At 32.3% G+C, this 22,514-nt stretch overlaps 2 protein-coding genes and 1 pseudogene across 2 annotated transcripts; all 3 read right to left on the bottom strand.

The window, feature by feature from the left end:
• Positions 1-512: 512 nt before the first annotated feature.
• Positions 513-1,744, bottom strand: LOC132727981 (microfibril-associated glycoprotein 4-like; annotated as a pseudogene).
• A 2,683-nt stretch (positions 1,745-4,427) lies between these two features.
• Positions 4,428-8,191, bottom strand: LOC132727980 (GTPase IMAP family member 9-like). The gene is made up of 2 exons (XM_060713583.1): positions 8,034-8,191; positions 4,428-5,705 (listed from the first exon to the last, which is right to left on the bottom strand). The coding sequence occupies exons 1-2, from the start codon at positions 8,046-8,048 to the stop codon at positions 4,683-4,685; spliced, it is 1,038 nt and encodes a 345-aa protein (XP_060569566.1). The 5' UTR covers positions 8,049-8,191; the 3' UTR covers positions 4,428-4,682.
• A 6,741-nt stretch (positions 8,192-14,932) lies between these two features.
• LOC132727979 (ficolin-2-like) lies at positions 14,933-16,751 on the bottom strand. The gene has a single exon (XM_060713582.1). The coding sequence runs from the start codon at positions 16,668-16,670 to the stop codon at positions 15,972-15,974; it is 699 nt and encodes a 232-aa protein (XP_060569565.1). The 5' UTR covers positions 16,671-16,751; the 3' UTR covers positions 14,933-15,971.
• Between the last annotated feature and the right edge of the window lie 5,763 nt (positions 16,752-22,514).

Here is a 22,514-nt window from a genome sequence, read left to right as displayed (position 1 = left end):
TTGGAAATAATTGAATTGATTATTTAGGGGAATCAATGCTTAGAATACACAACAGTTTACATAAAGTTAACTAAGTATTGGTTACAACAAAAACTCTCGGAGCAAAACTGGTAAAAATTAACAGTTGAAGTTCAAGTTTAGATGGTAATATGTATAGCTTAAACGGGGTTTTCGGTTTCTATCTTAATATTAAAAGACACCTTTTTTGAGACAATTTTTCTCCTATAAATAATTATAGAGTAAACTCAAGTCGAAAAATTTTTCTATCACATGTAAAAAATGCTTTACAACAGCGGAATAGTTTCATGGTTTTTCGTTTAATTGGAAATAGAATTTAAATAATTTTACAGGCCCTTTCCCCCCAGCCTTTTAATTATTTTTCTTTTCTCTTTTTTTTAATTAATTTTTAATAATAAAAATTAAAGGAACGATTGTTAAAACCAAACAACCAGTTGCGTAACTATACAAAAATCAAGACATATGATACAAAATTGAAATGAAATAGAAATAACCAATTTTATTCCTTTTTAATTACAATAAAAAGCAACATTATTATAAAATTCCAACATTTACATTAATGAAATTATTCCAAAGAAAAAAAAGAAGATAATTTTGATAAAGATTGTTAATGAAAGTAGCAAAAGCATCAACAAAATCATGTAAGAATAGTACACAATTCTTATTCGTTATAACTAAAATTGATTCGAGCTATCTTTTCAATCAAGTTTACTTTATTACACAATCGACATACATGTATATGGTAGTAATAAAATATATATGCAACCGGATCTGTTGACTACATAGGTAATCTTTGACTTTTGAATAGTATTTATTAGTATATATTTTATTTTTAGTTCTTACAGCAGCTGCGTCGAATTTTCATCTCTGTTTTCTTCATCGGTTGGTAGTATCCTTTCCAAGGTCGCCAGACAGGTCCAATGGCGTATGCGTTATTCCCATAGTCACCGTTCAGGTTTGAAGCATGACATTTTGTATACCACCAAGCGCCATGGTAGAGTATCGCGCACTGACCGATGTAGACATCGTTGTCCCTATCATATTGAAAACTTCATTCCATTTCCATGCGCGCTCGATGACAGGGCGTCACCGGCTGTACCAGTATACCCACGTACGTAAAGTTTATACCCAGAATCTTCGTTACCAATAGAGAACTCATCATACTCCGCATAAGCCGTTTCACCAGAAAAACTTGTCAAATCAATTCGTAGTTCGTATCTCCCCTGCCTTACAATCTTATGAATGTTTTCATTTCCAAGCCAGAAATTCGTGTTTAGATCTCCAAATCCTGTTTTGTATGCCTCCCAGTTCCTATAAAAATTCGAATCAGATATACGTCTTTGTATCACGGTCCATCCTCCCGTAGATGTATCCATGTCACATCTGACTGGAATTCCCTCATCCTGCTGGTATGGAAATATTTCGTATGGTCCAGTTGAACTGTAATTCCCCACCTGAATATCACTACAGTCAATTGGTTTCGCCGAAGAAAACGTTCCTCCAATTAAAGAAACAAGTATAATAATATTGAGATCCATCATTTAAAATTCACTAATCTTTATTGTGATATTTGTGCTATGGAGACGTTTGACGTTTTTGAAAAGGAAACAGAAAATTGAGTATCCTTATAGTTGTCTATCCAAATGCGTGAATGGTTCATTTTTTATCATCAATGTGATTTTAGCCAATTACTTTCAAGTTTCTACTCTTCCGGATGACACCATGATTGTTTCTTACGACAACATCAAAAACCATATTTCATATCGATAGAGACACTCCCCACGTTTCACGATAAAGTTATCATTCACAGATCGAAAGAACACACGTGTAATATAAAAAATAAAATACAAGTACTTCCTCATAGGGATATATTCTACAAACCTCCTAAATAAAATAATTTTTCTTTCAGCAAACATTTTATCTTTAGATTATTTTTTTCAGATCATTTAGTTGTAAAAAATCATACATACTTTTTATGTTTTCTTTTTATAAGTCTTTCTCAGAGTCTTATGATAAATAAGAAAAGAAAAATAGCAGGATTACTCCAGAGCCTATTCGCCCGTTTTCCCTCCTTTCAAAAATCACAAACTTACTTATTTAGTAGGTGATTAACGATGTTACACTGCAAATTTGGAATGTAACTAATGACATATCGAACTATAAGGTATGTGATGATGACAATTTCAATAAACATCAAAGGATGAACAACTTCGCTTCGTTTTCCGACCGAGTTTGTTTTTGGGGATTTTTGTTTAGCAGCTTTTACTGCTGCTGACCTGTTTGTGATTTTCTATGAATAAATCATAACATTAGAAAAGAATTCCAAAACGAATAGTGTAAGTAATGTTAATGGAACTAAAATCATACACTAGTACGATTTCTTTGACTGGTGGTGTGGTACCTCAATTTTATTACTATTGACAGTTCTGACATTGTCAGACCTGTTTAGAGGAAAGCAAAGCTGAAATTAATAAAAAAGAAACTGAATTGTTAAAAGTAAGAAAAAGGAGAAAACTTACTTCAATTCATTCAAATTACCAATCACCAAATATCGTCTCTAAAGTCTTGTTTCATTTTTTACAGTCTGAAAAATACAATTCCGTTACATGTTAAACTGCTCTTGATGGCATTTGGGCATATTTAAGTATCATACGAGCAATTACTGCCTTAAACTTGTAAAGCAATGACAGCCATCAGCCCGAAGAATAAGTAAGCAACCCAGCGTTCGTAAGGCAGCCTTTCAAAAATTCCATGTTTTCCTATTTCCTAGCCGCTTTTTGAATGTTTACACATCAGTCAACACTTTTTTATTGTCTGTCAATCCTTAAATAAGTTTTTCGTTCTCCTAAAAAAGATGTATGACATACAAATCCAGATATCCCTCTGAATCAAACACAATTTAAATCCTCCCGTGAAACAACTTTTAAAAATGGCGGCCGCATACATTTCACAGAGCCAGGTCTAATATAAATTCACCGTAATAAGGATGAATGGTTTGACTTTTTCTTCTACTTCAATTGTTTGTTTTTATTATTAAAACAAACGATCATTCATATTATTTCAATAATATTAATAATATCATCGCCATTTAACGTTGATTGTCGATCTATTTTTTCAGCCCAAGACTTTTCGTATTCTATGAGAATTCGACTAAATGAGGCTACCAGTGGCAAAACATATTAACATATTAAAGTTAATATTAAGGAAATTTCATTTAACCTTGTTTTTAAGCATAAAATAAAACGAAAACTATTTTGTTTGTTGTGTAAGATGTAATTTTATTTCATCTCGTGAATTTTAAAAAACAGTATTCTCACTCGTGGCTACGTCACTCGCGAAAATACTGTTTTTAAAGCTCACTCAATGAAATAAAATTTCATCTTACACACAAACAAACAAGTAAACTCTATATAATGCCGTATATTCTTGATTTTTTCATACCAGATATGAAGGGGATGTTTTAACGAAGTCCATTGTTTAAGTAGGAATCAGTTACACTTAATAACGTCACCTTAACGTTCTAATATAGCTTTTTGTTGGCAATAAAACATCTTTTTCAATCTTCTGTTTAATGCATGCCATGTTTTAACCAATAATTTTGCGCGTCAAGCCATTAATTTATAAATTACGCCACTGTGAAAAAAATGTTTTTGAAGCTCATTCGATGAAATAATCCTACATAAAAACAAAAAAAAGATGAGCAATGTGCATGTAATTTACAGTTTGTAATTTACTGATGTATTTGTTAAGCAATAAACTACGGTGGCACAATGATTACATATGTATGGAAGCTTGAATTGACCCCCGAGATGCCGTGGTCCGTGAAAAATTTTATGTGGTCACGTTGATATATATTAGTGCGACATGGCTTGTTTTATCATGGTGTTGATGGAGAAACATAGAATCTTTACAACATCTGTATCAGACCATGTCGACATAACTTATGTCTATTATAAAACAGGACGGGGACCATTTGAACGTCATAATTATTATTCGGAAACTAAATCCCGCCCATCGAGTAATGACTGACGTACTGTGTAACTATATCGTTGATTTTATTTATAAACTAGATACATGTACTGTGTTAGGGGGCTTGGCCATTTTTGGCTTCATCAATACTTTTATTTTATAACGACTTAATATTTCTGTTCGTTTAACAACCTATCCATGTTAAATTTGAATCTCTTTTTGTCTAGAAAATTATAGTAGGTCTATGATTGAAAGAAATTTAGGTCTCGCTAGATATTAATTTTCCAACGCTACTGGTAGCAAAATATAATGTTGCAAATCGGTTCAATTGTTACAGACGAATAATATGGTAACGGTTTGTCACAAACATTGTAACAGTCCTGATAGGTGTATTATTTCAAAATTTATTGCCTTGATACTGTGCATTAAATGAGCTCCAATGAAGTCTAAAGTTATTTAATATTTGAACGAAAGCATATGAAAAATATAATAAAAAAATAAATTTCTTTTTACGTCATTTTGCAGGAAATAAATGATCAGTCTCGAAATATAGAATGAATAATGCAGGAATCGGTTACGACCTTCACTAAATAACATAAAATAACAAATATATATGTCATGTGTCTTAAAGACAAGAACCGCTGTAGAAACATTTAGGATACATTTCATATCGATTGTGCCCGATCATTCAACCGTTACCAAAACCTTATTTTTGTAGCAACGCTCCAAGCTGTCCTTACGACAGCACCACCGGCAGTGGCCCCATTATTAATCAAGGCAGAACCAACGTTTGATGAAGCTGCCGCAGTTGCCATTGAACCGGCTGATCTAACAAGAGCACCACCTAAAGCTCCAGCATTGCTCATAACGGCTGCCCCCAATCCCGATGCAGCAACAACATTTGTCCCGGCAACACCGACAGCATATCCCACACCCATTGCTCCTCCACCTAGCAGTACACCACCAAATAAAACTTTTTTCCAGATTTGTTGATCTAATTTCTTACCCAGCTTGTCAATAATGTCGGAAATATCCTCACGAAGGTTGCCTTTTCCTTGATATTTTATAAAATGTTCTTCAATTACTGATCTGTGGATGTTTACATATTTGTAGCTATAGCAATAATGTCCGCCTTCTGTCAGCTCTTCGATTATATTCTCAATTTCATGTACACCTTCATTTCGGTTAAAGTAAGCATCGTCATTCTCTATTTTGACAACCCTGTTTCCACACTTTTTTATTAGGTTAACGAAATGTTCATTTTGTGTCCAAAACTTCTTAAACTTTTCATCAGACTCAAACATTTCGCCATGTGTGAAAACGACTATGGTATGATTGAATACCTTTTCTCCAAAAATAATCCGGAGTATATCTATAGTGAAGCATTCGTCTTCTGTCATACGATTTCCGGCGCTAAAGACCAAAAGAAACACATGCGGATTTGGACAGATTTCAACTGACTGTTGAATATCAAGTGCTCTTTCGCCAACACGCTTTGTTGTATCAAGTAAGCCGGGTGTATCAATTAAGGTATACTGCAAGGTATATGATTCATTTGTCCCTGTTTTCAACAAGCACTTTTCTGTTACAGGATTCGGGCTGAGGTCATGGACAAAAGCATGCTTTTGAAGAATAGAATTTCCGGTAGAACTTTTCCCGTTGCCAGTCTTTCCAACTAAAATGATTCGTCTTTCATGTAAGACAGTTTTATCTTCTCTCTGAAAGTATATATTTATCATCGCTGTTTAACATTTCGTCAAATAATGACCTAAATGCCGATATGATGGCATGTTATGGAGAAGTCTAATCTAATTTATCGATTATTACTGTCCTACATTAGTTGCTCATATCTTGAAAAGTGTTACTATAATCTACTGATATACTTTTGAATGAATAAAAACTTCAAATTCTTATGTAAACAATAAAGATCTTTATCTATGTTCTAATGTTTCTAATGATTATTTTTACCACATGTTAGCATCAATAAACTCTTTCTACTATCATTTTTTATCACAGACTTACGATTCTTGTACATTTCATTTAAATACAATAACTACTAGCAATATATGTAGAAGTTATCAATTGTTTAACACAATTGTTACATATTTCTAATAATTATTTTTACAAACGAACAGAAAAGAGAAAAAGGAAGCTCAAAATGGCAAAATTGTTACAAAGGAAGAATGCTAAAGCAACAAATATAAAATGGAAAAAACGTATATTTTTCCGGTTAAACATATTGCATAGGGAATTTATCAAAGTACAAATATTGTCCCATAGTCAATTGCCTTGGTCTTGTTTATTAAATAAATTCTATTGAGATCCAAGTCTGAACACGTAAAAGTTGAACATCTAACACAGATAGTTTGGGCATTCAAAACGGAAACATATACTAGAAAAACATAAAAATCAAGGATATACCCAGAACTAAATATTATTTAGACAGCTAGTGCCATGCATAGCCCAAATTGTGTTTAAAATGATAGATAATTTCTTTTTAAGGTCATTATGAACAGTATAAATGATTATTTTGGAAATATGGAGTTAGCAAACGATGTGGTATAAAAGCACAAAAATATATTTCCTGTTCCGTTATGTCAAAAACCACAGTAGAGTCCTTTTGTGACACATTCCTTATGCCCGATCATTTTTTTTCCTGTTTGTGACAACGTTCCAACCTGTCGTTACGACGGCTCTACTAGCATTGGCTCAATTATTAATCAAGGCAATGCCGAAGTGTGATGAAGCCGCCGAAATTTCAATTGAAGTGAACGTTTTAACAAGAGCGCCAAATGAAGCGCAAGTATTGCTCATAACGGTCGTTCCTAATCCTGATGCGACAATGGCATTTGTCCCTGCAGCACACACAAGAAACAATACACCCATTGCTCCTCCAGAAAGAAAATAACATTTATTTTCAAGATATTTAAAAAATGCTATTAATATGCTCAATTTCATTTGCAGCTTAATCCTTTATTTCGGTCAATGTATTCATCATTAATTCTTAATTTTGCATCCCCATCTCCACACATTTTTATTGGTTTGACAAAACCAGTGATTTATCAGACTCAAATATTCTGCAGTGTTTGAAAACGACAATGGCGTGGTAGAATACATTATTCGGGGTACATTTCGTCACCTTAGTGCAAAAACTCAATAACTGCATATAGATAAAGAAGCAGATATTGAGTTCTTGCACTAAGGTGACGATTATTTTATTATAGTATCTTCTGTCATGCGATTCTTTTGCGCTAATGACAAACAAAAACGTATGCGAATTTGGGCAGATTTCAAACCGAATGTAGCCCTATCGCCTACACACTTTGTTGTCTCAAGTAAGCCAGGTGTATCTATAAATGTATAAGACAATGTATATCATTAACTCACTTATAATTACTCAGTTGTCCAAGTATTCAATAAACAGGATTCAGACTTAGTTCATGGATAAATGCTTGTTTTTGAAAAATTAAATATCAAGTCGAACTTTTTTTCATTGCCCGTCTTTCCAATTAGGACGATTTATCTTTCACGTAATCTTATTTCAGGCTCATTTTGAAAGTAAGTATCTGTCATGGCTGATAGAAATATACGTCAAATAATGACTTTAATGTCAAAAGTTGTAACAAAGCAAGAAGTGTAACCATTAATGCTCGCGATGCCTTTTCTTCCACACGTATGATCATGCAGTTTGTTAATAAGTGCCCAGCTGCGACTCTCTATGACCTACTCATGTCATTAAGTTTTAAAACGGGCTGACTTGTTGGTGAGCTTGGAGACACTCTGACGCACTATAAGGCTTAATTTGTCATGGCTCCTGTAACACAGTCAGTAGAGATCAGAGCGAGATAGGTCTATTTTCATATACGTTAGTTATTTCGTACCAAACTCACTTCATTAGATATACCTGATATTCCTGATATTTATACAGTATGAACATTTAAATTATCAAAATGAAATAAGCGCGCGTTTCATTTTTAGCAGTTTGCATGTTCAATTCTGGACTGGTGATGTGTAAAAGCAAACTGTAATAAAAATAAATATATTACCTGGCGTCGGTACATGATTGTTACTGACGTTAAGTCCAAATCGAAAGTAATTCAAAACGCTATAGATAAAGGATACAGAAAGAATGTCGAACAAATTGAGCGAGTGTTATCAATTAATATGTTTGTAAACTATCTAAAGATATCGTAAAATCACAGTGCAGATAACAAAATGTTTTATAAAAGAAAGACGTGCGGTAGAAATCAATAAAACCAAGCGTGTGGTAATGCAAACATATTGTTATTGTTTAAATTGTATTTTAGTGCATATGACAAAATTTCTTTAATAAAAGAAAGGTTCTGTTTAAAAGTAATTGCATGAAATGTAATGCAAAGATGTTCTGTTCTGCTATTTTCTGAACGTGTAATAAAGTTGGTAAAGTTGGATGTTACATATAATTAAGCATACAATGGTGAAAAAGTTTAAATGCATACATTACACATGCATTACCTTACATTATAAATGAGAATTTTCAAGTCAACTCTAAATATTTAGATATTCATTTCCTTTTATATTGGTCTCTTTGGCTTTATTGAAGTTTGTTCATAAAGATTATGATTTTGAATTGGAATAAGTGACCGTGACTGTGAATTAATGTATAAAGTAATTGACAGATTTTCCTACACAACCTGTCTATTTTATATAACGGTTAAAAATCTTTTTGTAACACTGATCAATTGTAACATGATATAACAACTAGTCAGGCCACTTATATCTATGTATTTATATCTGTATTTTAGATGTAATAAAGATTATGGCAGTTTATCTAAAATAAATACTTCAGATTTTCTATATTTATATCAACGTATTAAACGTTGACGAAATGCACATGCCTGAAAGGGAGATAATGTAAAAACGGGGACGTTTGTCATACAAGTTAGGAGTAATCTCACTCCGATTAGCACTTAAATTCCTGAAAGTCAGCGATGATGCAAGAAACATTGCCAGATTGGTGCTTTGAATTCGGGAGAGTTCATACACAGCACACAATGGTCATTATCTTTACTAAAACTAAAGGTTTTGCAAATGTGCACGCTCATGTAACAGTGAAAAATTGAATAGATAATTGATAACTTAAACTCGTTCATATGATAAATGATAAAACGCATTGAAAATCCATAGCGTGTAAGTTTAAACAATTTAAAATTTGTAATTTTATAATGAGACAGGTGTTGCTTTTTATTGGTTAAATCTCACCGACTGCTTTATTTTTTAATTTGATAAAGGAATGTTATAGGATACACGCACTCGTCTGAGATCGCAAAAAAGGATAAGCCCATTAAAGATCCCGTAACATTTTATATAATTTAAATTGAAGAAAGAAAAATTTTTTTTTGATGTTAAATTTAGGTAGATTTATTCTGATAGAATTACATGTCATAAAACAACTACAAATTCAACGTCAACATCAACTAATACATGTGAACATGAAAGTACATAACAGTTGTTAAAAGATGGTTTTCAAATGACTAACAAAATAATTTCGACGGTCATAATGTACTAAGTCGCTAAGTTATCGTCGGAAAAACCCTACGGTAGTGTATGTTACTACAAAAGCTTAGGACATTTTACTGATTATTTCTGAGAACTTGCAAAACAGTGTATTCCTACATATATGGCGTTGATCAGAAATTTGCAGAAAATCACGCAAAAGAGACAGACAGTTTCGCAAAGCATTGAATTCTAACAGATCATCAGACTGGGCATTATATTAATAATTAAGAAAAATACAGTTGATAAAAAGCACGCAAAAGAAATATTTTATAATAACCTGGAATTCTCCCTTAATGACTTAAATTCTTTATGTCAGCGTTAATTTTGCCATCGATGCTTGCAAAGGAAAAGTCGTCGTATAATTTGAACTGAATAACTGTAACTATTCAATGACAAGTTTTGAAAAAGGTAATAGGTTTAATGAATTTTTTGTTTTCATGGAAGACCTTAACGAATCTTATACTGACCTTCCAGATTTCTTTTGAGAACACAAGCAGTTCTTAAAAATATTACAATATGCGAATAGGAATTTTGGCAAATCTATCTGTAAAATAAAATGTTAAAAGGAACTTCGAACCAATTTCTTCGCTAAATTAACGTTCAGAGAAAATATATCCGTCTAGTTGGGGATAAGAACATGTAATTCCTTTGTTTTAAAAAGGTGACAAAGATAAACCGTCATATTACATGCCTAATTCTCTCATAAGTTGTACTTTTTGTTTTAAACATGTTTTTTACTATGTACATGAAAATGTTTAAATATTTCAAAATCAGTCAGGTTTCTTGCCAGGTCATTCAACTGTTTTTCAACTTATAGGTATATATGATCAAATTTGTAAAGCTTTAGACAAAAAAGAATCTACATGTATGGTTTTCTGTGATATATCAAAAGCGTTCGATAGAATTTGGCATAAGGGTTAAAATTTCAAATTAAGATAGTACGGAATTTCAGGTGATTTTACTCATTTGCTTGAGAATTATTTAGTGAATAGAAACCAGAAAGCTTTTGTTGGGATTTCCTTTTCTAAGTTGCGTTACCTTCATGGCAGTGTCCCTTAAGGCTCGGTTCTTGAGCCTCTTTTGTTTTAAATTTGCGTTCATGATATTGCTGATTAGTTAGTTGTAGGTTGTGTGAATGTTGAAGACACGTTTCTTTGCGGTCAACTTAATTATGAATTTTAATGATTTTGAATTAGATAAATGGGAACTAAAACTTTTACTTTTGTAATTGTGAAGTGCTGTAGACAAGGATATGCGATTTTAATATTTGGAATTTGCTTACTTTTGGAATAATTTGAGTTTGAAATGAGTGACTTTTGACATTTTTATTTGTATATTTTTTTCCATGAAAACTATCGATGACGTTACGCACAATCTAATTTTGGAGATCTTTTGTTAACTAAAGGTGAATAAGAGTGTTTTTTTTAACGTTAACGGCTGTGTAATGTTATTGAAAAATAGATGTGAAAAAGACATATGTAAAGTATGATTTATTAAATTGAAATCTGAGAAAAAATAATAAGTGCAAAAAACTTTAGTAAATTAATACATATTCTGATGTTAAGAAAACCACGGCGCCTACTGCTTACAGCAGTCTTCACTATGGATTTCGGACAATTGACGATAGTCTTATCAATTTGATGATGAAAACTGTATATAGTTTTTTCAACCATCGTGGTTTCGTTGTTTTGTTATTAAGACTTTTCACCATCGTATTCGACTTTGCATCATCGTATCCTCGACTTTTCATAATTGTAGTTTCGTTATTTCGACTCGTCACCACCGAGTTTTCGTGTTTTCGTTGTGTCGAGTTGTGTGTGTGTGTGTGTGTGTGTGTGCGTGCGTGTGTGCGTGTGTGTGTGTGTGTGTGTGTGTGCGTTGGTGTGTGTGTGTGGGTGTGTGTGTCGCGATGGATAACGCTTACAGGATACCGTTTAAAAGACCTTAAGAAGACCTTTAAATCATTCAGTCTCCTACCTGTAAAACCAATAGTTGTTTTATGTCTGTTGGTATTTTCCAAGAAAGACGACTCTGTCAGCCTTGTTTTATTTTATGCTCAACATTTTTTATTTATGCCCATCTAACCAAAACGCTATGTGTTCTCATTCGATATAAAAATTAGAAGAATTGGTTATTTCGATACATTTCGATATCTTGTGTTCTATGTATTACTGTTAAGATATTAAGGATAGAGGAATTGATCATGTTTTATGTCTAGGTAATTATTACATCAAAGTTTTGAGTGATAGAGCTTTTACGAAAAAAGTCTGAACCACATGTGGATTTGTGCTCTTTTGTAAGACATAATTTTACATAAAGTATACAATTCCTACTGAATTATAATAAATATGATACTTACTACTAAAATAAAAGAGAAAAGCCTGTTAAACAGAGAATAGCAGGATTCTCAAAGAACGCTCAAAACGAGAAAAATTGAAAATGTTACAGGCTATGTTTGTTTGATTGATTGACTGTTTATGGGCGGTACTGGATTTTAATGTTCTGCGTTAAGCAGAATTTAACATTAAAACATGAAATTTTGAATTTTTAAACATCAGTAGACGTGTAGATACGGCGGTTTACCCAAAACCTTTAATGTGAAACGTTCATGCCGTTCTCATGAAAAGCAGTACATTGTCCGTAGATAAAACAATGTGTGTGTCCTAGACGAGAAAACAATAGGTTTGAACGAAATGGAATTTTGAAAGAGAATCATAGGTTATGAAGCCTGCGTGTCAGTAGGAAAAAAGAAAAATGAGAAAGGAATTTTGAGGCGATTTAGAAAATGGAAACGTAATAAGGAGTGCAATGTGTTATCACGAATGCGTTTCAAGGTTAAAGAAAAACAGATACTGCCTTTGTTAGTTTTAGAATGAACCATGGGCGTGCTTCCAAGTTCATCAACAGAAAAAAAAATATTTTAATGATTCAATTTTGATTTAAACAAACGTCCCGAACAATAATGAACTTAAATATAAGGAAGCTATAATGCGTATTTCCATTTGAAAGTTTACAGTTCGAATGTTCAATTTCGTGATGCAAAGTCATATGATTTTCGTTTTTTTTTTATAATTTGAAAACTATATAATTATGTTAATTTCACTAGTTATTTACAATTGTTGAATAGTAAAATATATGTTGAGCCATATGTTGGTGTTTACTTTTTATTTTTAAAATTTCGTATAAAATAATTTTTAAATATTTTATAAATTAGGCGTTCTCTCAATTTTTAGCTAACTGTTCGAATATCCTAATAAAATGCCCTTGTGCTACAAAACATTCAACGTGTTTCACACACATACGAGCTTGAGACTATACTCTGGCATGTTCCATAATTAGGACACACATATAGAAGGCCTATGTACAAGCCCATGTTTCTGTCTATCGGATTCGTCGTTGAATGAGCTTGTCACACACATTCCACAATCTTCATTATGAAGCTGTGTCAAGAACTATGTTATTTTCCACACACGCAACACAAATATTTTTACTAAAAAGACAATTTCATTGTTTCAGGGCAGGCTTTTTCCCTAATATGAACTGTCCTAAAAAGAGAGAAATAAAGAATCCCCTAGGCTAAAGAACGTACACAACGTTTAAATTGGAAAAAAGTTTCCTTGCATTTATTTTCGGATGCTATAACCATACGCGTATAAGTAAGCTATAGTTAATCATAATTTGTTCATTAATTGAAACTGTGATTCACCATACCGGTGACGCCTCTTGATAATGCACAGAGAACAGAAATCAGTCGGTCAAGCAACAACATTCATATAAAGAAACCAAAATTAATGCTTACAGTTAGTTTGTCGAACGAATTATCATGCGTACAGTTGCTATAATACGTTGTTGCTATAACTAATCAAACATCTGTTCCAATACATCCTAAGGGTGAGGTAGGACTACTTGAACATCTCAAGTTTAAAATACGTCAGAAAAAAGGAACAAAAAATAGCACAAACATGTACACACAACAATTATATCGTGTTGAGCGATCTTCAGGAATATAGCATATTAGGTATATGTATTTGGTAGTATGTTTCACGGCCTAAAAAGGCATAAAAGGCTCAAATAACACTGATGTGGATAGAGAAATACTGAATTTCCAAACTGACGAAAATGAAATTGTTGCAGCTTGGATGTCAAGACGGTATTGGATTGTAAAGTAAACTGTCTATGACACGTAGCACAGGCTTAAGCAACATGAACATTTAAATATGAAATTGATGAAATTTAGAATTATTGTCGCTCAAAGCATGTTGTGAGTTAATGGCAGGTATTTAACGATGTATGTCATAAAGGGGACAATGAACGCATTCCCCAACATAACATAACAACACATGACCACCGGCAAGTGGACTAGCAGAACACCAAACAGGACATTAATTAATTTCAGCTATTCATGCCATACAATCAACACAGGCTGCTTACGTTACATAGTTTTTTTCTTAAATGATAAACACAAAATGAAAGTTGTTAGATGTTATCCGTGCCGTGTGGAGTCCGTATTAGGTCGTCCCTTGTATTTATTTGCTTTACGTTGTAAAAATATATGTTGATTGTTTAAGAAATCTTAATATTTATATAGAGGATTATTCCAAGTGACAAACCATGTACCTTACGTTAGATTTCCTACATGGCCAATAATTATTAAGTTTGCATCCATTTTCTATTTTTCTGGTTTTTCATATAGGATTATTCCAAGAGACAAACCATGTAACTTACGTTAGATTTCCTACATGGCTAATAATTATTGAGTTTGCACCCATTTTTTATTTTTCTGGTTTTCAATTTATTGCTTACATTTTTGTTCATTTGACAAAAATATATTCTTATCTCCGTAAACAAATAATGGGCTGCCCATCTGGTTGATTTCCTATAATGAGGTAGCTTTTTTAGACAATATAATAAGGAACCAGAATAAAAAGCACAGAAAATGATGATCATCTATTTTTGTGTTATAAGGGTTAAAAAGTTTTGAATGATTTAGTGATAAACAAACCTTTAGCGATATATGCTGTTTCAATATTTTTATTTTTAAGTTAGCATAATTAACATTAAGTACATCCTTACAAACACAGAATACATACTTAGCAGACAGCAGTTTTATTCAACTTGAAAACCCGCTAACAGATATAATCCGAAAGTCGTTATTAATTCAAATGAAACAGGTCATAATGCAGTACACATATAGTACCAGGTTAAAAAATAAAAAAACGGAAAAATATTCTGCGGTTTATATTTCTGTGGTGCTGACACTGACCGCATAAAACGCAGAAATAAAGTCAAGCAGATAAAAAACATGACAGCCGGCAAGGAACCAAGCAGGACACATGCACGCGCGCGCACACACACACACACACGCACGCACGCACGCACATATCATCATCATCAACAACAACAAAAGTTAATTATCATTATTTTATAATTATAAGTACTGTGTATAGAAAATATATAATACATTTGTATGTAAAGTACACGTAATCATCTCTAACCTAAATCCAGCAAAAATCAATAGAGTTTCACTTTTAAAAGTTATGTTTTCCTGATATTTCAGTCTAAATCGGTCGAATTAATTTAAAAGTTTCAGTATGTCCGCATGTACGTATTAACTGCAATATAAAACTGTCCCATTGCTAATAAATAAAAACAGTTACTTTCCACAAATTCCATTTCTTTCAAATAAAATTTGACAACAGAGTTCATTTGAAAACACAACGGTTTGGATTTTCTATTTGTTGTCTTTGCTGTCTTTGTTATTAAAAAACTATAATTTACAAACAAATGTTTGTTAAAAAAATCCTAGCTAATTATTCTATTTAAACCACGCAAAATTAACGTTACAATTAAAAGCTTCTGCAAGTCTTGTGCGCCATTTAGGATTCATTGTAGCGTTGCATGAAACTATTTTATGAATCAACTTAATTTGATGAGAATCCGTCAAATTTATTAGAAAAATAAATGTGCAAATTTTGAAGACGCGCAAGCGAAAACAGCCATTCGAAAATATACTGTGTAATTATTTTACATTTCTATCGATAAGCATGTGATTGATAAGAGTTCATACTGTGTAACATTATCAACATTTCAAAATGACAGTTGAAATTTTTGTCTAATATACTCCTAAATATCTAAAGGGTGTTTTGATTAATTAAACATTTTTTACTTTTACTTTTAACAGAAATAAAAATAGGTATCTGTATTTTAAGGAGAAAAGTAAAGAGCAACTAGTTGAGTGAATTCACAAAAACTAAGCATTTTAAATTCAAATCAAATTTATACACACAATTGAAAAAATATGTTTTTTCCCTTAAAAATAGCAGAATAACAAAGCAAAGTCTTGGTTAATTACCATACAAAAAGCAACATTAGTCATACAGTTAATTTAGCAAGTAGGTTTACTATGCATAATAAATAGCAAATTCGTGTATAAGTCCAGATATATTTCAGTTACAACAACAGATTCGTCTAATTTTCATCTCAGTTGCTTTCATCGGATGGTTGTGTCCTTTCCATGGATACCAGACAGGTCCAATGGCCCATCCCGTATTCCCATAGTCACCATTCAGATTTGAAACGTGGCATTTTTCGTACCACCAAGCACCATGGTATCTTACTGCACACTTCTCGTTGTGAGCTACATCGTTATCCTTATCATATGTTGAAAACTTCATCCCATTACCTTTTAATGTAAAGGCGTCACCGGCTGTTCCAGAATACCCACTTGCGTAAAGTTTATATCCAGAATGTTCGTCACCAATAGAGAACTCACGATACTCTGCATAAGCCTTTTGACCGTCTGAGCTTGTTAGGTCTACTCGTAATTCGTATCTTCCCTGCCTTACAATCTGATGGATGTTTTCATTTCCAAGCCAGAAATTTGTTTTAAGATCTCCAAAGCCATCTTTATATTCCTGCCAATTTTTATAAAAGTCCGAGTCAGATATACGCCTTTGTATCACGGTCCATCCTCCCGTAGATGTATCCATGTCACATCTGACTAAAATTCCTTTTCGCTGCTTGTATGGAAATATTTCGTATGTTCCTGTTGAAGTGTAACTCTTTTGCTGAATATCACTACAATCAATCGATTTAGCAAATGTTCCTCCAACTAATGAAGCAAGTATGATTATCTTGAAGTCCATGCTTGGTTTAATCTTTACCTGTCTTTCCTCTGATATACGTTCTACGAAGACGCTCTTAGTTATGAACAAAACCCCCTCAAACTTGTCGTCTTATACCTGTCTTTTCAAGTGCGTCGATTGTGATTTGATAAAGGTACGGATTCATTGCGTAACAAGATTAAAGGACATATTATGTAACAACATGTGACAGATTGAAAATTTAAACGCCAACGTAATTTTTAAGAAATTGGTCTTGAGCAATTGGAGCAAAGTTTAATTGGGGGAAAAAAAACTTTTAAGGACATTTAATGTCCATGGAAATATATCTTACTACATGCAATTTACGATAGAAAGATGTTTAAATATATTTATTCGAAAAAGGAACTTTGAATAAATTTTTTGGATAATAGATAAAAGTTAAATAAGGAACTTCTAATATAGTTCACATCATTCCCAAAAGCCGAGAGCGACGCACATTATGTTGTTATATATGCACGTTTTAATTTCTTTTTAATGCAGCATGCCTCCATATTCGTGCAAATTAAAAAAAAAATAAAATATTGTGATATAAACAAAGTACTTTAAGGCTATAACAATCCATGAACATTACCAAAAGGGTGTCAAAATATCAAAAAATAGCCATTACTTCGTTAGTCACGCAATGGAAATATGGAGTTCATACTGCAAAATTAGAAATAAATCGCACTTTACATGTAAATTATTACTTGAATCCTTTTACTTTTCATATTATAATAGTAAGGTTGATTTTCTTGAAATATTTTGCAAGGAACACATGTAAAAATTAAAATACGTGTTTAATGGAATGGCGCTCTATAATCTCAACGTTTTCGGAATGAGAGTAATTAACTAACAGAATAGATATTACGCAACAATATCATCAATAATTGATACAGTTAATAGTTTTACAAGCATTGTTAGAGGGAGAGAAAAATCCTATATTTTTAAAACAATAAACTGGATAGAAATGTGGCCTTTTTATAATACTCTCAATTTTGTAAAGTGCTGAGTGATTTGATATTGAATATCAAATGACATGATTATAGAGTGTAATTATATCGTTGTATAACAATGCAAGTTTGTAATAGTCGCTTGCTTTTTAAACTGTTAATCGCTATACCTGTATAGTATGACAGAGTTATATCATTCCTTAATAATAATAATAATGTATTTTACGACGAACAGTATTTACAAGTATTGGCTTAGGTTGTCTTAAGACTGTACCATATTTAGAATGGATCCTGTGTCATGTCTATCATGTCTTAAAAATTATGTGTGTTAATTTCAATAGAAGAACAAAAGGCAATACCATATCAAAGACAGTTTATAGTCGCCTTCTATTTTTCATAGTGCTTTATACATATCATAGAACTGCATTCATAAAAAGTAGTCATGACGTAATAAAGTGAATATTTATGACGGCAAATAAACTTGACACTCAGTATGTTAATATTCATCCGTAGCTCCCGTCGAAGTTACTAATTTCTGTAGAACAGCACGGATGAACACTAATATATACATAAATATAAACATGAAATATGAAGTATAAAAATATTTTCAAATTATTCCAAACAAATAAGAAATATGTTTCAAATAAGATGACAAAGGCGATTGAAATAGCTATGCTTTAACTTCATTTACCATTGAAGAAAATGCCAGAGTTGAGGACACCTCGTCCAAACGAAGTATACCTCAATGCATGTCTTTTGGCAAAAAGAAACTGCCGTTCGAACTTTGTTTTATATTAATGACTCACCACATGCAGATTTTTAAACATCGCCAAGTAATAAAATCCTCGATTTATTAATCTTTATCACATAAACTGCGGCGCAGGAGTGTGAGAAAGCCATTTAATTAAAACGATATTACACTCTGACGTGACGTCATTTGCATTATATACAAACATAGCGTAAAACGCGCTAATGATAGCGCTACACTATAAGCGCGTCAATAAACAATGACAATTTTTTTTTTACAGTTTACCCTTCTTATTTTATATATGTGATAAACAGAATATTATATTCGTGTAGATTCAATATTAAATTTATTGAACGAGTTGAATAAAACAATATCATGCTCGCCACAGGCTTGCATAAAATGATTTTATTCAACTCGTTCAATAAATTCAATATTATCCTACACTCATTCAATATCCTCTATGCGCCCTGTACACATTTTAAACCTATTGTACCATTATATACGATATCAAATAGTTTAATAGTAATTCTTCCTTATAATCACTAGGTGTAGTTCTTAATAAAGTAGACGATTAATGATTAGAAATACGTTGCTCAAGGTGATCATGGTCAGTTATTAAGCGTTTTAATGCACGTTTAAAACGTTCTTGCCTCGGGAGCAATTTCAGTTCTGTGGTTACTAATATGCACTATTACCCTGAGAAACATGTTATTTTTGTAAAGTTTCATTTAAATTGCATCAGTTGTACATGTGTAAGAGTAGTAGCCCGGACATAACTTTAAAAATAAAAATCATTAAAGAGATATAACTCTGCCGATGATATGCACAACTAGACTTAATACTTATCATTCCTGTAAGGTTTGGATAAATTGCACCAAGGTCGAAGGACCGATGTACCACAAAAAGAGATCGCTATTAGTTGTAGCATTAATTAGTTGCTGTGTAGATGGCAAAACAAAAATCATAAAGCAGCTAAAACACATTTTTTATTCAAGGGTCATAACTAATCCAGAAATCATGCGTGTGTGCATGCGTGTGTGTTGGTGTGTGTGTGCGTGTGTGCGTGTGTGAGTGAGTGCGTGCGTGTGTCCTAAATGGTGACCTATTCATTTTGATTCAAGCATTTCACTGTATGCGACTAAATATATGTTATTTTTCTTTTCTGATTGAAATTACAAAAGAACGACATTTAAGAAAAAAGTGTTAAACATTAAACGCAACGTGGGTCACAAAAGCTTTACAAGGAAAACTTGACTACCGCACAATAAAATAGCGATTTTAAGGCAGATTTGTAAAGAACATATATCCTGTTTATTCAAATGTTTATCTAAATATAGGAATGAATAGTTTATTCAAAGAAGAAACCACATCATGGGATTTTCATGGAAAATAATATAACAATTTATAATATAAAGGAGACTAGCTCCTGCGCAAGTGTACATTTGATGCTTGTGCGACTTTAGTCTCGTTTGACTACAGGTACATGTACCAGTATGTGATAAAAATATATATAAAATCTCATAAACGTTTATTATCTACCTGAAGAACATTTATTCTATAATTCAATTATACAAATTATCAAATGGCATACGTTTTTGAAAAAACTTTGAAAAAGAAATATGTTTTTTTCCCGTAGTCGAAATCTTAGGATATGTCGTATGTGACTTTTTTTTACTCATTTTGTTTTTCTCGCAAAAGTCCATTATCCAAACAAAAATAACATTTTTTATACAAATCTACACATAATTAATTACCGCAAAATTTGCGTAATTCCAGTGTGCATTGATTCCGACCAAAATGACTTTCATAAACAACTTTAAGCTATTGAATAACAAAGAATTATTGATAGATAAACTAAGAGTTTTCCTAAGCAAGTTAATGATTAGGAAAGGTTGTTTAAATGGAGTATTTTCATATTTAAGGACTTTACATCCTATAAAAGAAATATAATTTGGTTTATTATTAAACCGATCACGATTTAATAGAAAAATATTTGGAGATAATATTTTCGTTCTATCGATGAAATAAAAAGATTTCTGAAAGTTAGTTGTACTCTTTATATATCGATATGTCTTAAAAACCTTATTTAAGCTTTTTTTGTCTCGTTTTTTTTTACAACTTTAAAAATTAAGCCTGCCAAGTCGATGAGTCGCTAGACCGACACCTTTAAAAAAAAATGATAAAATCAGAAACTTTTTTTTGTTTAATTGTTTTTTTTTCTGTTTAAACAATATATATCTTTTAACTTTAAAATTTCATTAAGGGATGTTTTAATTGTTCTTACGAAAATTCTAAACAACTTTAAATGCTTAGTTTATCAGGCCGCTCTGTCGTTATAAGCCGCCAACTTCACGCGGCTGGACCGCCTGACAGCTAAGCCGTCAGCTTCACGCCGCCGCTACGTCAATGGATTTCGAAAATATTTGAGGTAGTATGCAAACTTCACGTAAATTCTAAGTCGAATAAGGGGCATAATACTGTCAAAATGCTTCACAGATTTATCTCCTCCTGCCTAAACGTTTCTGTCTGCAACGTTTCAAAGCCATATGTCAATGAAGTGCATGCTAATAAATTAAAGAAAACAAGCGCGGATCCAGAGGCAGGAGGGAACCCTCTCTTGCTTATTATTATTTCATGAAGTACTATATATTGAACAGCAACAACAAAAAGACTTTTGATATGTATATTCAGATATACGTACATATGAAACGAAAAGTTAAACTAATTTTACGTGCTCTGCGTTCACGTACAATTGATGAAATGGTTGATGTGTCAGGGATCGTAGACTTATACCAAGTTTGGCCACACCTTGAAGTACTGCCTGGCATCGTTAGCGCATAGAACTTACAAGTATGATGATTTCTGCCTGTAGAATGTTATTCAACCCCTGGATTAAGACTTGTCTTAATTCATTGATGTTCTGCGATTGAATAGGCGCTGGTCCGAATTATCCCACAGGTGTTCGATGGGATCCAGATCTGGACTTTTGTCGGGCCAATCATTCATAAACGCAATATCATTCGTCGTAAGGAAATGTACAGTATCTCTTGCTGTATGGCGTTATACAGTATCCTGTTGAAACACAGTTTCGTCTTTTTTGTTTAGTATAATTTATAACGTCAATGTCCGGATATTAACAGTTATTTATGTTGTTGTTTTTATGATAATCTTCAAACAAAAAAATTGACTCATGACGCTGAATCTGGAAAAAAATAACATAAAAACTGGTTAAATTTAATATTGTTATTCAACCACCTTCATCAAAATGGTCTGCATTATATACAAACAAATAAATAAATAGGATCTGTTTCATTATTATGGGCAAACACCCTTTTTATACCCACTGTTTACATCATATAACATTAACATTAATATTTAAATTAAACAGGATCTTGTATTATATATCTGCCAAAAAAGCAAATAACTTTTGTATGAGCTATTACACTTATGACACATCCGGAAAACAATATCTTGATAAAACATTTCACATTCAAGTTTATTATCAAAAGAGATATCATTTACATCTCAATGTCATGTTTGGTAAACATTTAATATATTGCATTAAACCAACGTGAGAAAATTTCAATGTTTGAAGTTTGTAAACAAGATAAGTTATGAAAGCCTCGTGGAGCCAGTCTCTAATCCTGCTGGTAATGGACATGAAGTAATTGGAAATATACGTTATTAAAGTATGACGCCCATAATAGGCACTATCAGGAACTGAAAAAAGACACCATAGTCTTGAAGTATATCTGTATGCTAAATGTATACAAAAGATATCATCTATGAGATAGGGATAGTTTTCTGAACTAAAGCTTGGATATAAGAAGAGCTCTTTTTCAGAAATCAGAAGCTCTAAATAATTTATCATGTCATACAAGTTTATGAAATTTTTCTCCAATTGCTTATTGTCAATACACAAAAACAGCATTTGCTTACAAATCACACACAGCAAAATGATTGTTTCCGCCCAAATTGTTTATATTATGTATAGAAATGCTACCCTTCCCCACCCATTTTAAACACGTGTTTCACCATTTTCCTTCTTATAGCCTAATTCAAAATCATAGGAATTCGGGCTCATTTTTTCTTTCTTGTAACAGCTTTTAAATCTGTTTTCTCATACGATATCCAAATATCGTTTCGTAT

The sequence above is a fragment of the Ruditapes philippinarum genome, unplaced genomic scaffold (genome assembly GCF_026571515.1).
Source record: "Ruditapes philippinarum isolate M1 unplaced genomic scaffold, ASM2657151v2 ctg7469_1_1_1_1, whole genome shotgun sequence".
NCBI classification, from domain to species: Eukaryota; Metazoa; Mollusca; class Bivalvia; order Venerida; family Veneridae; genus Ruditapes; species Ruditapes philippinarum.
Note: the sequence above shows the minus strand (reverse complement) of the source record. Positions and strands in the feature narration are given on the sequence as shown.

Coding starts and splice junctions, on each gene's coding strand:
- LOC132727979 (XM_060713582.1), bottom strand. CDS start 16,670: ATGGACTTCAAGATAATCATACTTGCTTCATTAGTTGGAGGAACATTT.